This window comes from Tachysurus vachellii, chromosome 1, assembly GCF_030014155.1.
Source record: "Tachysurus vachellii isolate PV-2020 chromosome 1, HZAU_Pvac_v1, whole genome shotgun sequence".
NCBI lineage: Eukaryota > Metazoa > Chordata > Actinopteri > Siluriformes > Bagridae > Tachysurus > Tachysurus vachellii.
The window spans coordinates 7,169,315-7,185,838 of NC_083460.1; the positions used below are offsets into that span (position 1 = coordinate 7,169,315).

Genomic DNA, 16,524 nt, shown 5'->3' on the forward strand with positions numbered 1-16,524 from the left:
TCTAATAACGAATAATTTTTGATTTCTACATTACCCACAATGCCTTTCACCTACATGTTGATAGTGGTGCGCTCTACCTAAAGAGATCGATGCAGCATTGCTGAAGTCCTTTAGCTCTTTTACCTTCTACTCTGTACGCTCTGCTCAATCTGGATTTCTCATAATATGATACTGAATGCTGAAGGGAAATTGAGAAAAATGTATATTAGCCCCTATGTCTGAAATGTTTGCATCAAGTTTTTAATTTCTTCTCACAAAAATAATCACATATAAATGATAAGCACCAACCAATTTTGTCTGAAACTCTGAAATATTTAAATATTAAGTGATTTCATGCATTTCAGGGTGGAGTTTTCCTATACTGTAGCTCTAATGAAGAAGACATGCATAATTCCTGGGATTTTAGGAATCAAATCCCAAAACAGTATTTTGGAGAAATCTTAGTTTGAGAAAGATTCTCATAAGCTCACATTTTCCTCATCGGTGCTGTATAGGACTTAATAAAAATAATAAGTGAAACATTAATAAAAACTCATCAGTGCTTTCTGAAGCCCAGGAGGGAGATAGACGAGGCACTGACCTCGGCTCTGACACTGTGGGGCCTGCCGTATCTACTGAGCGCAGGCTCCTCCGGGCCATTCCGCCGGCCTAGGGACCACTCGAACTCCTGCCTCCGGCCGGACTGTGAGTGAGGGAGGGAGGAGAGGGAGGAGGAGAGGACGGGTGGACAGGGGTGGTGGAGTCAGGAGTGAGGCGGTGGAGTGTGGAGAGGAAGGTAACGAGGGGAGGAAGGTGCATGGAGTTGATTGGTGAATGACAACAAATGGAAAATTCACACGATAAGACACTGAATTTGAAATAATAGTACAAAAAAAAAATGAGTACTGCTTAAATTATATATTAAATAAAGAAAGAAATAAATAGATAAATAAACAAATGACTGACAAGCACAAAAAAGTAAGAGATGATAATGGAACGACGATGGTTGAGACGAAATGCACAGAGATAGAAACAGGCAGAGCGGGCTACACGACGAAGAAAAGCGCAAAAAGGAAAACCAACTTGAAGATAGTGGTGTAGGAGAGAGTCGAGAAGAGGACGAGTATGAAAATGAACAGAATCATGGGCTGAAACATTTTAAGGAAACACAAAGAAAAAAGGAGAGAGAGAGAGAGAGAAAGAGAGAGAGAATAAGAGAGAGAGGGAAAGAGAGAGAAGGAGCCGGGAGAAAAAAAGAATGCAAAACACTTGTTATGAAGCGCATGCAATGGGGGATACATGTGTCTAAAAAACCAACAACCGAAACGTAGCACTTAAGACATGCACGCACAAGTGTGTGTGCCTGTGTGTGCACTTCAGCCATCCTGTAAAAGCAGCATGCACATGAGATGCCGTTCTTAGCCAAATGTCTTAGAGATCAAAGATCTTTAGCGTGAACCATTGAGTTTTATCTGAAGTCACAATAATGTGCAGCATACAGGTCGTGGCTTCATGCTTGATGTGATGCCTATACTGGTGGAAACTTCCCTATTAATACCTACCACCAAAAAATGGTGAAATCGATCACATGCTTTATCCAAGACAGCCCAGATCATCTCTGTAAACCGTTGCTTATTCTACCTTACAGCTGCATAACACACTTAGAAAAAACACACTATCTACACTCTTCCACATACACACGCTCATTTAGAGAGAGAGAGAGAGAGAGCGAGAGAGAGAGAGAGAGAGAGAGAGAGAGTGAGAGAGAGCGAGAGAGTGAGAGAGAGAGCAAGAGAGAGCAAGAGAGAGAAAGAGAGAGAGCAAGAGAGAGAGAGAGAGAGAGAGAGCGAGCGAGCGAGAGAGAGAGAGAGAGAGAGAGAGAGAGAGAGAGAGAGAGAGAGAAGCTGCAATCACGCTTCCTCAGACAGCACAGGCAATTTGCTCTCTAGCCTCTCAGGATGGCTTTGGAAGTGACAGGATTTTAAATTGCGATAGTGCAACAGAGTAGCTGATATTCGTTGCACCAATTGAGGACAAATCAGTTCAAAAGTCTCTCTCTCTTTTATACAAAGTTACTTGTTTGGTAACCTTAGCTAAAAAGTACCATCCTAGGGGCTAAAATATTTTATCTTCTAAGAAAACTGTGTTTTAAGATGTCTGTAATGTTATCAGATATGATGCTAGCTAGCTAAAAAGACGTATCTACTGTAGTAAACATGCCCACTGTGTCCTATTTGTCACTTTTCTTTGGTTATTTTATTCTAGGTAGTACAATCCTTTGCTTGTCCTTTTTTTTTCTAATTTCTAATTCACTGTTTCTTGAGTTTCTGTTAAATCCCGGACTGTGCTGTCTGTCTGTATTGGTTTAGTCAAAATAAAGACATACACACTGCCTTTCTAATTGTTTCACTTCAATCTAATGCTCTGTGGTTAATGACTGTAACTGGCTAATTACCCAGGTCTTCTCAAGGCAGCCTGGATATATTAAATCAAGGAAAACTATAACATGCAGGACAAAGGAAACCATAGAGTAACCATAGAGATAATACGTTGCAAACGAGTTTTCCATTTCTGTACTAGCTTTCAACAGATGTAGTATGTTGAATGATATATGCACTCAAACCCTTGTAGGAACTCCTTTTGTCCACTTCTGGACCCTGACCCTGACCCAGCAGTTCAGTGACAGCTATGAGTGATCAAACAAGAAGAAATGGAAGAGAGCAGCTGTGGACGCATGGGGAGAATCAGGTTTGTACAGACAATAAGTATTTATAAAGGTGTGGGTTTGACTGTTTGAAGATTTGCCTTTGGTAGAGGTGTTGGGAGGGTCTTTAATCGACATGGAAGGTGTGTGTTCATGTGCAACTTTAATTACGCATGGATTTGTCCCATTGTGCTGGTATAACAGCCTATAAAACCTAGATCATATGACTAGATCATGACTGTTCTTGGTAAATGAATTTTTTTTGGTATATATATATATATATATATAAATACAGTGTAAGGTATATCAAATACTCTGAAATAAAAAAAGGAACACGCATCTCACTCATGTTTCTCACTGACAAAATGTCTGAGTTTAGATGAGTTTGCAAATAAACATTCTAAATTTCTAAAGAAAAATAAAATGGAGTGTGCAAGCTGAAATGCTTTCCATGACTGAAGCAATGAAACTGCACTGTGAGCTATCAAGCTGTAAATGATTCCCATGCTTAGACATGCCATTATGTATGTCTAGAAGCAACATTACTGCCGTAAAAATATTATAACTAAGAAGAACAAACTGTCACAAAATGAATGAAGCACCCACTCTGTCTTTACCCAATAGTACAAAACTATTATCTCTGAAGAAACAGTTTGGGTCTGTGAAGGCTATCTCCTTAAGGGACACATGCCATTCATGGTTAGGTGATTAGTTTTGCTTGTTAAATTTTGTTTAAAATATTTATCAATGATGAAAATTGAATCACTTTGCCATTCTTGCTAATCTTAGAAAGAAGGAAGCAGCAGAAGGTGAGATTAATCATGTCTTAAAGCAGCAGTGACAGGAGACACTGCTAGGCTTGGGAGAAGACAGACTGTGTAAAATATGATCTACCTGAAAGTCTGTGGACAGGTCCCTTCCTATAGTTCCAATAGGCGAGTCACGGGACATGGAAGTGACAGTTGACAAAAAGCTGCTTGACTCGGTTAGATTAGGCATTGGTGAAAGATCATCACTGCGGTCCCTCAAACCTTCACCCAGGTGGTCCACTTTCTCTATAAAGGCATAAAGCTCTGCCCGGAATGTCCGCATGCAAGCATTGACGGCATCTAGCACCTGAGACTGAGAGTCTGGTTTGGGCTCTGCTGAGTCTCCGTCACCCCTGAAATCAGAACCCTCCCCCACAGAGACGGCTCCGGTCACAACAAGATGCCCCTCGCAGATCAGGCTGTGTGTGTCTGTGATGAGTCTCTCCACTGTCTTTCCTAGCCGCTCAGCCTCCCGTTTGATACCACCAAGCATCTCGCGATCCTCCCGTCTCCGCTTTATGAGGTCCACCCCTCCAAGCTCAACCATATCTGACCCCTTCCCAGCACTCCCAAAACCTGAGGTGGCTGTCTTTTCAAACAAGTCCTCAGAGTCGCTTTCTCCACCAACTGGACCTTCTCGTTTGGGGTGGAGCAGTAAGAGCCGTCCTGTCTCGTCCTCTTCAGCATCCCTGCGGCCAGCATCACTGTCTGCATCGCTATCACGAGGACTTGCAGAATAAAGGCCCAGATGTGCAGCCAGGTCGCAGCGTTGCATGTTTGAGATCAGAACACGGTTCTCATATTGCAGCTTCATCACCTTCCCGCTTAGTTCGTTAATCTGCATCCTAGCGCCTTTCAGCTCTTCCTGTAGGGACACTACGCCACTCACTGACATGCTTGCACCATTGTTTCCAGGCTTCGGCATGGCCAAAGCACCTCCGCCCTCTAACGCTATGGCCTCACCATCCGAAGGTCCAAATTTGAAGCGATTGAGCTCAGTGGTCAGCTGCTTGTTGCGATCCTCGATCTCTGAAATTGAGCGCCGTAGCAACTCAGCCTCCTCCTCCACAAACTGCAAGTGGCGTCGCAGTTCGGTGGCAGACTCTGGAGCATCTGCACCAAAAGGAGATGTAGGCAAGCTGGAGAAAGGTTCACGGCCAAAGCAATCTCGCTCATACTGGCAGCGCAGGTCCTCGTTCTCAGCCCGCAAGCCTCGGTTCTCCACTTCAAGCTCCACAATCTTTCGCCCCAGAATATTGGCCTCTTCCTCAACAAGCTTGAGACGTAGCCGGAGTTCGGCTTCACGTGTGCTGTGTGGCCCACCACCTGGTGTCTCGGTCATGGGTAAGGGGCTGTCCACGTCCCCGTACACAGACTTGTATTTTTGCAGCTCTTGCTCTAGCTCATCCTTCTCTCGGCCTAGCTTGGCCATCTTCTTTCGCATCAGGGCTGATTCTTCTTTAGAAAACTGCAGCTGGCATCGCAGGTCGGCACTGTCCTCCTGCACCGGAGAACAAATTCCAACGGTCATTTTACATTTACATTTACAGCATTTGGTAGACGCCCTTATCCAGAGCGGCGTACAGAAGTGCTTAAGTCTGCCAGATAACTAAAGACTAAACCACATTGTTAAGTAGCAGAGTGCAGTCATTATTGTTAAATTATCTTCCCCAGGGAGGAAACACTGGTTTTACAGTTGATCTTTTTATTTTATAATGCATCCATACAGGTTGTCAGATATGAAGCGAAAATGTCTATGTATGTGTGAGCATGGTTGTAAAACACAAACCTGAGAAAGAGATTTCTTGTCCTTGAAGGTTTCCCGGCTCCCTCGTCTCCTCACTGCTATCTGAAAAAGAACAAAAAAAAAAAAAAAAATCAAATGTGAGATGCTCTCTAGTCTGCTAGTATCCAGTCTAGATGATCTCCACAGTGCTTGATGAACTGTTGATTCTGGTCAAATGGTGCTGATTAATTTTTTTTTTAACAGTAGTTTATAGGTTTATAGGTTTATATTAATGCACTACTTTTCATATGCACTGCACTACCGATCGGAAGGTCGTGAGTTTATCCCCCTTCCACTGCTGGGCCCCTGAGCAAGGCCCTTAACCCATAATTGCTCAGATGTCGCTCTGTATAAAGGCAACTGCCAAATGCTATAAATGTAAAAAGCTTCTTACAGAAAACTTCATCATATCAACATATTTCTTTGTTAAATAACAGCACATGTTAAAATATGTTCATCATTAGCCTTAGATAATGATGAATAAGCTTGTACTACAGAAACAATAATGTATTTGAATGAGCGCATTAAAATGAAATTGAATTGCAGCCAGAACTACTTTCAAAACTGCTATAATAGAAAATTATTCAGGTGCTGATTACTACAGTTTGATAATTCACAATAACACAAAAGAAAAAGAGAGAGAGAGAGAGAGAGGGAGAGAGAGCAATGAGTTTATTTGATTCCTAAGCAACGTTATTGCCACTGTGGTTATTTAAAGTTCTCTGATGTTCACTCCTGCACTGGAGCCTTTATTTGGAAGCCCATCTTGCTGATGCGCCTGATCAAACCTAACTGATGTTTAACGTAAGCCTCAATTCAGACCCGCTTATTCCGAATTTAAATAGCACACTGCTAATTCCGGAGTCATTTATGAACCAGCAGATGGTTAGTGTGTGAAAGAGCAAAGAGCACAGCGATTACTCATTTTACCAGAGAAAATGAAAACAAGGGACACAGATGTGGCCCACCTAGATACGGCACCAAAACATCTTATGTTGCTACAGTACTGTTCCTGCGTCACAGTACAGGAATTGTCAGCTGTGTTCTTTTTTGATTATTACAGATTTCACAAGAGAATGTGTTACATGTTGAGAAGCTGTACCTCTCAAGCCTGCAAATTACAGCTTGAGCACATAGGCATACTTGTATGCTGTAAACTGCTTAAAATGATAACTTACAACAACCTACTACTATGTTATTACTGCATAGCCTGTGATTATTACTACGTTATAACTGCCTAGCCTGTAATTACTACGTTATAATTGCGTAGCCTGTAATTATTACTATATTATAATTGCGACGCCTGTAATTATTACTATGTTATAATTGCGACGCCTGTAATTATTACTATGTTATAAATGTGTAGCCTATAATTATTATTGTTATAATTGCGTAGCCTGTAATTTTTACTATGTTATAATTGCGTAGACTGAAATTATTACTATATTATAATTGCGACGCCTGTAATTATTACTATGTTATAAATGTGTAGCCTATAATTATTATTGTTATAATTGTGTAGCTGGTAATTACTTCTATGTTATAATTGCGTAGCTGGTAATTATTACTATGTTATAATTGTCACCTGTAATTATTACCATGTTATATTTGCGTAACCTGAAATTATTACCATGTTATAATTGTGTCGCCTGTAATTATTACTATCTTATAATTGCTTAGCTGGTAATTACTTCTATGTTATAATTGTCACCTGTAATTATTACCATGTTATATTTGCATAGCCTGTAATTATTACTGTTATTATTGTGTTGCCTGTACCTGTAATTATTACTATGTTATAATTGAGTAGCCTATAATAATTACTATGTTATAATTGTGTCACCTGTAATTATTATTGTTATAATTGAGTAGCCTATAATTATTACTATGTTATAATTGTCATCTTTAATTGCTACTATGTTATAATTGAGTAGCCTGTAATTATTATTATGTTATTATTGTGTCGCCTGTAATTATTACTATGTTATAATTGTGTCCCCTGTAATTATTACTATGTTTTACTATGTTGTACTATAATTGCGTAGCCGATGATCTGCTCTATGTTCCATTGATCACTGCTTTACTTACCATGGTTTTCTCACTTAAAAGTCTTGTACACAGAGTCTGAAATGGTGTGAATGAGACAGACTGTTGCTCACACTACACCCACGTGTCGCTAAATTGTCTGATCCGGTGTAAATTCTATGCGCGAGTGGTCTCTGGCTACGGTCCAGAATGTTTTCATTTTTACTGAATGCCTGCCACATTCATAAACACATCAAATGATCTGTTTTTCTCTCTTTCTCAAAGTTCAGAATAATTTCCTTTTCAGATCAGTTTTAAATTGAACTGTTTTAAACTGCGGGATTGTTTAGTGTAAAAAATCGTCTACACACACAAAAATTGTCTACACACACACACACACACACACACACACACACACACACACACACACACACACACACACGGTGTTTCCTTCATAAACCTGAAAGAAACAGGGGTTCATTTAGTAGTAAAATTAAAACAAGACAGAAAATTAGTGAAGGTGAAAAATACTTAAATTAGCAGAAAAAAACAAATAAAATCCAGGTTATAAGAGAAAAATATGGAGAAAACTTCAAGAGGGATTACTACATATGGAACTCACTGTACGTTACCACAGAAAATCAAGAGCACATTAGTTTAAAGTGGGAGTGAAATCCTGTGTGAGCTTCCTACAAAAGTAATCCTGCTGATAGCTTGAACTGCTCTGCTCACTTTTAGCCATCACAGCCTTCAAAAGAAGTTTTAAATGCAGGGTGGAAATGTTCATAATTAATTCTTTCAAGGGTAGAGAAGATTTTCTAGTCAAAAAATACCATCACGTTAAACGTACCTCAAAGTAAGTGTGGAAGTGCCTTAGGCAAAGCATAAGCAACCAAAATATCATGTTACTGCATTGGAAAATTTTTTAGATAGATCCAAGAACCGTTTGATAAAGCATATATACTTAATGAGTCTTAATTACCTTTTAAGTTACTTGGCGTTTCTGTGGTAATTGAATAAGTGTGAGAAAGGTATGTAGATATACTGGTATTATGACGTTATCAACACTGGTCTCAAATACTGTTTTTATGACTAGTTATGGCATCATATTGACAGCTTATAATAATGTGACTAGCTCCAAACAGCCCCATTTGTATAGTAGCTAATGAGGCTGTCAACCATCTGCCAGTACGCATGCAGGGAGATGCAGAGAAAATTCATCTATCTCTCAATCACAGCTCAGTGAAGACGGTGTGACTGTGTCTACACTGCTGATGAGATCATGATGGAAAAGAGTGTGAGGAGAATGGGAGAGACAAAACAAGGGTGGAGAGAAGAGAAGAGAAGAGAAGGGCATCTGCTGTACACAAACCCACACAAACCCACAGAAGCTGTTCATTTAGAATGGGACAACCACAGTATAACTGCTGCCTGCTAATTACACTGCTTTGTCATGCCCCAAATCATTGCCTTGAGACCTCGAGTCTCCCACAAATAACCTCAACATACCGAACCTTCTCTGGAAAGTTGGATATACTATAGTTAAAAAGCAGTGACAGCTCAGTAATTAAGGTGTTGGACTACTGCCTCAGAAAGTTGTGAGTTTGAATCCTAGGACCACCAAGCTACCACTCATGGGCCCCTGAGCAAGGCTCTTAACCCTCAGGCTAAGAAAAACGTATGTTGCTCTAGATAAGGGTGTCTGCCAAATGCTAACCAATTGCTTTTGAAGCAAACTTGATAAACTGGACTAAACAAATAAAAGGAATGCCACCTAATCTGAAGCACGCTCGATCACACTGCTCTTCTTTATTCCCTTGTTTTTCATCTTATTCCTTTGATAAACTTAGCAGCCCGATTTTATTCTATCAAGTTTCCGAGTTAAATCATTACCCAAGGGCCACCGTGACCGAATTTACTGATCCTATGTACGTCTGCTTGAGGCAGATTGTCACCCGCTGAATTGTCTGAAAGACCTGCATGAGTCATTACGCAAGGCTCTAGCTGAAGCAGTTTAGCAACACTTCCTGTCAGATTCGTAGCCAGCATGGTGTATCCTATCCATCAATTTTAAATATTTTAAAACCATTTCAAATGAACAGTTTTACAAGAGTGTGAATTAGAATCCCCATGGTGTAACAGTCATCTCAGGCTGAAGGAGTCCAAGAGCACATAATTGCACCTGGTCTTTGGGCTGGAAGGAAGGCAATATTTCCTCTGTCAAACTAAGTGACACTCTTGTGAGAGTTTGTATATATTTAACTGCCTTACTATGTTGCTTGAGAATATTAGCAGCTTGTCGAGCACTACAGATTAAAAAATAATAAAAAAATCTCCAAGGGTTCTTTGGATAGCTAATAATTTCAGACTTCTTAAATGCATATAGTTTGATAATGTAACACTCTGTTGTAGCTTTGCTATACCACAGTGGGATAAATAAATAAATAAAACGTGACTTTGGCCACGTGCTTTTGTTTTTGTTTCGTGTCACGTGTCTCCTCCCCGTCTCTGCACACCTGTTTCATATGTGTTAATTGTTTATAGTATTTAACCGTGCCGCGTCGCCTATGGCAGCGCAAAATCCTTGTCTTTGGTTGTCGTCTGATGTCGTGTCTGTGTCTTTGTTTCATGTTTTTAGTTATTAAATCTAATATAACATAGCATGATGTTCAAATCTGTTACATTTTGTCACAGTATAGAATCTGCAAACTGAATGAATTTGATAGAAATTAATTTGGTGGTTAAAAAATATCAGTATCTACACTGTAGCCAAACAGCTAACATATCAGTCTATTATTTCTGCATACTGGAAAGATGTTAGAATTATTAGGCAGGAGGTTTGCTGCAGCCACGATGAGCTTAGCGGGAATCATATAATCCGCAAAAGAGAGACCAGTACACACTCGGCATCTGACACATACATAAGCCTATTCAATGATGACACAAAGCACGCCACCTCCGGAGCCTCTCTCTCTCTCTCTTTCTCTCTCTCACTCTCTCTCTCTCTCACTCTCTCTCTCTCACTCTCTCTCTCTCGTTTTGAAGCATGATCAATCGAAGCTCCATCTGGGCTGCACCACATCTTAGACATGAATTCTAGATCAGCACTGTTTTTTTCATTCCAAATTCAGGCCTGGGGTTGGATCTTCTGCAGCGAGGCTTTGAAAAGGGAGGCAGCAGCAGCACATTTCCCTGTTTTTTTCACCCAATAATTTTCAGTGTGATTAATAATGAAGGTTCACAAAAGGAGAATTAGCTATTCAAATGCAGTGGAATGTGTCTTCATCTCATTGGTTTGAATCCCACCCTTTCAGTCCTTCTGCTCCAGTCACCACTGTTGGGGGAAAATGATGTAGTTCTTTTTCTTATGCCGGACACATTGAAAAGCTGCATTCTTTGCAATCTATTCTCATATTAGCAAACAAGTATGAAACATACCAAGATGGCCAAAATGGTATCTATCTTAAAAGTACAAAGAGACAACATGTAGTAAGAGCTCAATGGTGGATAGAAGTTGAAATCAAACATGACTCTGAAATAAAAGGTTCTACAAACAGTTTAAACATCTAATGAACTGACTTCAGTTTGATGTAAAGAATGAAAGACAGGTATAGGGGTGTGCTTTGAGCCCAGGATGCTGAAGGACCAAACAAAGAAGACCTGAAGATGTGCATGAGCATCGAAGAGTATAATCTAGTAACCGCTTTAGTGCAATGTGTTTTAAGTTTTTTTATTATAGTTTCCAGTTCGGAAATCATTAGGAATTTGAGGAATGTAAAAATATAGCTGATTTCCACACAGAAATGATTTTGTCTCTTGGGTTCTTGAGCAAACTGAAAACTGTTAGGTTTGAGTTAGCTGTACAGATATTTGCTGGCCAAAAAACAGCATCATGACCAGAATTCTTAGCCAGCAACCATGTTCATAGTCACCAGTGTTTTTGGACACTAAAGTAGAAACAGCTGAAATTGCATATTCGTTGAGTCAAAACAGGACATGATGTGCTATTTTTTTTTCCCTCATTTGAAACATACAACCTTCCACAGCCACAGACATTTAGACCTTATTATTAAATCAGCTTAGTCATTTTTTTTAATGTTATCAAGTTTGTACGTGTTTATCATGCAGAAACCTTCAGGGCCTCAGTGGATTGCTCTCATTCAGACAGACTCTGACATTAATTAAATTTGACTAAACCCAATATCCTCCATTGGCCCAAAACCAATGTGTCTCATGCTCCAGTGACCTATGCCTACAATCATTAAACTGAAAGGCAGCAGGAACTCAGGGAAAACATTTGATGCTTAGTGTTTAATAGTGGCTCAAACAAAGTAAAAAAATAACCTAGAAGGTCTCACATAGCGAGTATTTTTTTTAGCATTAAGGTCAGATCAGTGCATCTCCTTACCTTTATACTGTGCATCTCCTTACCTTAAAAATCCAATCCAGACACCAGAGTAAATAAAACCTCAAAAGCAGATTGAACATATCTATTCATACTGTACATAATTCCTAAAAGTCACATAACTACTAATGTCTAATGTCTTTAAACAGGATTTAAACCTTGTGATATTGCTCCCTTTTAGCACTACACAGCTCTATACAAACATCTCAGAGGCCTGATTATCCATGCCTAAACCATCAAATCTACAGAAGCAGTGATCCATCACTCATGGACTGATTATTACTATGGTAAAGGATAAATAAAATGACTCCAGTAAGGTCCAAAGAGCTGAGCCTTCCAGCACTAAGCGGAATTACTGTATACTAAAACAGGCTACATTCAAACTACACATTTTAACTAAAATGTATGCACAATTTTCACCATCACTTTTTAAGGCCACGTGTACACTTGCACATTGATGCAATTATTCAATCAGACAATCATGTGGCTGCATTGCAACACATACAATCATGTAGGTAGGTGATAAGAGCTTCAGTTTAACGTTCACATTAAAAATGTGGCACAGAATGTCCAGTCTTCTTACCCAGCATTCATGTTCATAGACATCAGTCTGTCGAAACACAGTGTTCAAACACACAATCCTACACAGCCCCAGATATTTAGACCTTACTATTAAACCAGCTTACATATTTGTGTGTGTTAGCATGTACAGTATGAGTTTAATATGCAGTTACCTTCAGGGCCACATTGGATTGACTGCTCTTATTCAGACAGAGTCTGATTCTAAATAAAGTTGACTAAACCAAATATTTCAGTCTAATTTTCGAATTGGGAAACATGGGACATTAGTGTCTTAGAGAGTGGTATTGCTGTTGGTGCACCTTGGGCTGATTTGTGTATTTCAGAAATCTCCTGGGATTTCACACGTAGAGTTTACACAGAATGGTGTGAAAACGAATCATCAGTTCTACAGGCAGAAATGTCTAATCGATGAGAAAGGCCTGATGAGTTTCAGCTGATAGGAAGGCTAACATGCTAAAATAACCACTCTTTATGACTGTGGTGACCTGAAAAGCATCTCAAAACAATCAGCGAGTGAAGACCACACTGGATTCCACTCGTGTTGTATGAATCTGGGTCTAGAGTCTAAAGACTCGACAAAATTTGCTGTTTCTGAAGTGACCTACTCTTTATTAGATACAAAGCTCAAACTGCATTATGGCTACTCGGCGATCCCTCAGCTACATCATTTACACACAAAGTATGACTTGTCTTGTTTGTATAGTCTGAGTCTAAATAAGCTGCTGCCCAGTGTTCAGAAATCCAGAGTGACAGAGCATCTTCCTCAGCCTCATCTCTCTTTTTTCCTGTCTCATTTTCTTTCCCTTTTTTCTTTCTCTGAAGCTAAGGGGCCCACTTCTGTCTCGGAGAGTGCAACTCGTCGGTCTTATCTTAGCATAAAAAGACCACAGACACAAAGAAAGCCTTACTGAGACACAGAACTCCTTTCACCCAAACACAACAAAAGCACCCGGCTCACCCTGCATGGGCATGGCATGCCCAAAAATACAACCCACCCCTCCTTCCACTGTCTTTCTCTCCCTTACATTCTCACACTTTTTATGTCTTTTTCCTGTTGCCTGTGCTTAACAAACAGCTGCCAGACTACTACATAAAAAATGTGAAAAGATTTGGATCACAGTTAGTGGGATTTGGTGACTAGATATAGACAAGGCACTAATGTAAAGATCTCGGGTTCGGTTGTATTTTATTTCAACACGTTTAACAGGTTTAATTATTATTTAATTTATGATTTAATTAATAGTCTTATAGCTACTTTTCTAGTGATATAAGATGTAATATTAGTAGGATGTAATGCATAGTCTATGCAATGAATTAGTCGGCATTTAAACATTACGATAATGTTAACATGGAAGTCGTACTGTATAAAGGTCAAACATTGCTCTGATATATTTCCATTGAAATTCTAAATCCTTTCTTCCAGCACTACCTTGTAAATATACAGCAGAGTAGTAGCAGCTGTAGCAGTAAATGAATTATTACATTAAATTATGCAAGCTTGTAATGTTTCAAATTATTATAGAGTGATAATAATCATTACTTTTATGTATTAAGGTAATTAAGGTTAAGCCTTAAAAATCTAGGAATGGAAATATTGCCATTCAGTGAATCTCACTAGTTGGATTTTGTTGATGTTTTTTTTCTGGCCCTGAAATTAGCTCTGCCTTGTTTCCTTAAAAGGCAATCCACTCTAAGCTCAATATCGCAGCATCCGACAGGAAGCACATTTTAATACATTTCCTGAAACCAATCATGATGATGACTGAAGGACTGCTGCTTCAGTTTTTTGGATCAGCTAATGCACATGGTTATCCCACAGCTGAAAGATGACAGAGTACAAAAGGGATAATCAGAACCTTTATTTCCTACCATGTGTATGCACGAAGGCCTGCTATCTCAATTAAGTGATGTTGTTAACACGAACTCTACACTGAAATTCAGTAGCAGGGGATTTCTACACTAAACCCACGGCTATAAAAGAGGCTGCTTTGTACTTAACCCCTAACTGCTCAGCTGTATGCTTAATCTTAATCTTATTAAAAAAATGACCATAGCACAAAATTTCCACCTTAGATTATCCACCCTATATTTTCTGAAAAAACAATGCATACAACTTAGTGCCTAGCTAGCAAGCAACAGTACGTGACATTTACATTTAATAAATAAATTAGAAAAGTTTTCCCTGCCTGAACAAAAGGAACCGACAACACTCGAGTCGAGTCGAGTCGAAAAGCACTGGGTCATTAAACAGGTAATGTATCACCTAGCATTCTTACAAGTTTCAAATGAATGCCTGGGAAGTTTCTCCACCATACAACAATAAATCAGTCATGCTATCTTCCTCTCTTTTTCTTTCTCTCCCACCTTTTTTTTCACATGCACCCAAACATGCAATCATGCAATGTCTCCCTTAGTGTTTCTGTCTGTATCACTCTCTGTCTCTGTTTCTCACACACTCACATCTTCTCTCATCTCTCACTGATTAATCAACACACAGGGATGCTGTCAGTCACAACAAGAATGTAGAAGAAAGAAAGTAGAAGAATGAAAATGAGAAAATGTGTGTGAATGTGTGTGTGTGTGTGTGTGTGTGTGAGGGAGAGAGAGAGAGAGAGAGAGAGAGAGAGAGAAATAATGATGATGATGATGATGATGATGATGATGATGATGATGATGATAATGATAATGATTAGCAAAAACACAGCACTGTGAGAGTCTTTGCCAGCAGGCCTGTGCATGTTTGTTGAACACGCACAGTCTAGCACAGTGTAAACACACACACTCACTTTTCAAGAGTAAAGCTCTTTTTTTTTTGGGTTATTGGGTTATAGCTTGTGGTGTGTTGCAGGGAGCACTGATCAATGAAGTGGACAGACACCAGACAGGGAGGCGGTAATCTCTACAAAGAAGGGATGAGTGCAGACTCTGAGCAGGCTTAATTTAATTGCTGTATAATTTAAACTAGAAATTCCAAGTGAAGTGGCTGGAAGAACACAGCAGGCCGAGAGCAAACCACTCATAGGCTTATATTACTTATTGTTAACAGGATATGCTGAATATACTACATGATTTCATTCTTTAAAGGTATTTTTTAAAGGTAGACTAGCATGTCCAGAAGCACTATGAATTTTGTTGTTCTATGAATAGTCCATTTCTCTGGACTAGTTTTAATCCCTGGGGTCCTCTTTGGCTCCCTGTCCTTTCTGGGCCCTTGGAACTCTCCCAACCCGGCCCAATTTACAGCGCCCATGGATCTAGTGGATTTTAATAGAAAATGTACCCTCGTGCCAATTTTCATAGATTTCATAGATTGGTAAGAACAACATATGAACGTCGGTTTTGAAATTTAAAAAAAGAATAAAAAGATTTTTTATCCCTTTAAAGGGTGCACAGATCAGCTTTATCCTGCCACTTTCAGATTAGATTAATTAGAGAGATCGGATTGTTTTATCATGCAGTTTTCGTGCTGAGCATGAGTAAGTAGCGCTACATGGAGTCTGAGAAAACAAGAGAGAAGAAGCAAATATTCAGTCGCCTCAAATTTTTCAAGAACATATTTATCCTTTAAGCGTTCATTAAAATCCTGCTGCTACATGATAATTGTAAATTCAAATATTTAAATAAAAAAGCGAACAGCTACATTATTCTCCAGCTCCAAATACCAGAAATGATGCATCACAGTTTACAGATACACAATAAAAGCTAGTTTCTCTCTCTGGATGTAATGTCTGATTAATGGCACTTTAACCTCAAGACAATAAGTGAGTGGTGTATCACGTGTTATATCAAACAAATATCAGATATTTAAACATTCATACAGCAATTATAAAGCAACCAGCTGTTATGTTTTTCAGTGAGAAACACGAGTCTCTTGTTTGCTGGTGTCTAATTGTATGAAGATAAGGGCTGTGTGCCGGTGTTGGGAGACGTAATGATTCCTCTAAGCTCTTAATCTCTGTCTGAGGGATGGCAGGATCGCTGAGCTTTGTTTACTGTGAACACTCGGTTGGTGCAAATATCTATAGGGACAAATAACAATGGATGCTTTTCACTAATTTGGGGCTGTGGTTCTCAAGAGAGGGAGTGGTGTGTGTGTGTGTTCATATGTGGGAGTGGTTTTCTGTGGCACAGCTGGTTAATGAGAGGTTTGCCTTTTCCCCCTCACACACAGATTTTTGGGTTAGTGGGGTTCCCATTGTAAGTCAGTAATGAGGGGGCTGGGCATCTAATCAGA

The 16,524-nt window shown here is 39.5% G+C and overlaps 1 protein-coding gene across 5 annotated transcripts in view; it reads right to left on the reverse strand.

The window, feature by feature from the left end:
* Positions 1-16,524, reverse strand: part of LOC132846083 (microtubule cross-linking factor 1) — a 57,180-nt gene that overhangs the window by 18,904 nt on the left and 21,752 nt on the right. For 4 of the 5 annotated variants that reach the window (XM_060870611.1, XM_060870603.1, XM_060870638.1 and 1 more), the window contains exons 4-6: positions 5,282-5,341; positions 3,578-4,993; positions 581-682 (exon numbers count right to left, since the gene is read on the reverse strand). In XM_060870611.1, coding sequence (XP_060726594.1) covers positions 581-682; positions 3,578-4,993; positions 5,282-5,341 — 1,578 coding nt within the window. The remainder of the gene's footprint in view (positions 1-580; positions 683-3,577; positions 4,994-5,281; positions 5,342-16,524) is intronic. The other variant, XM_060870619.1, reaches the window with a different exon arrangement.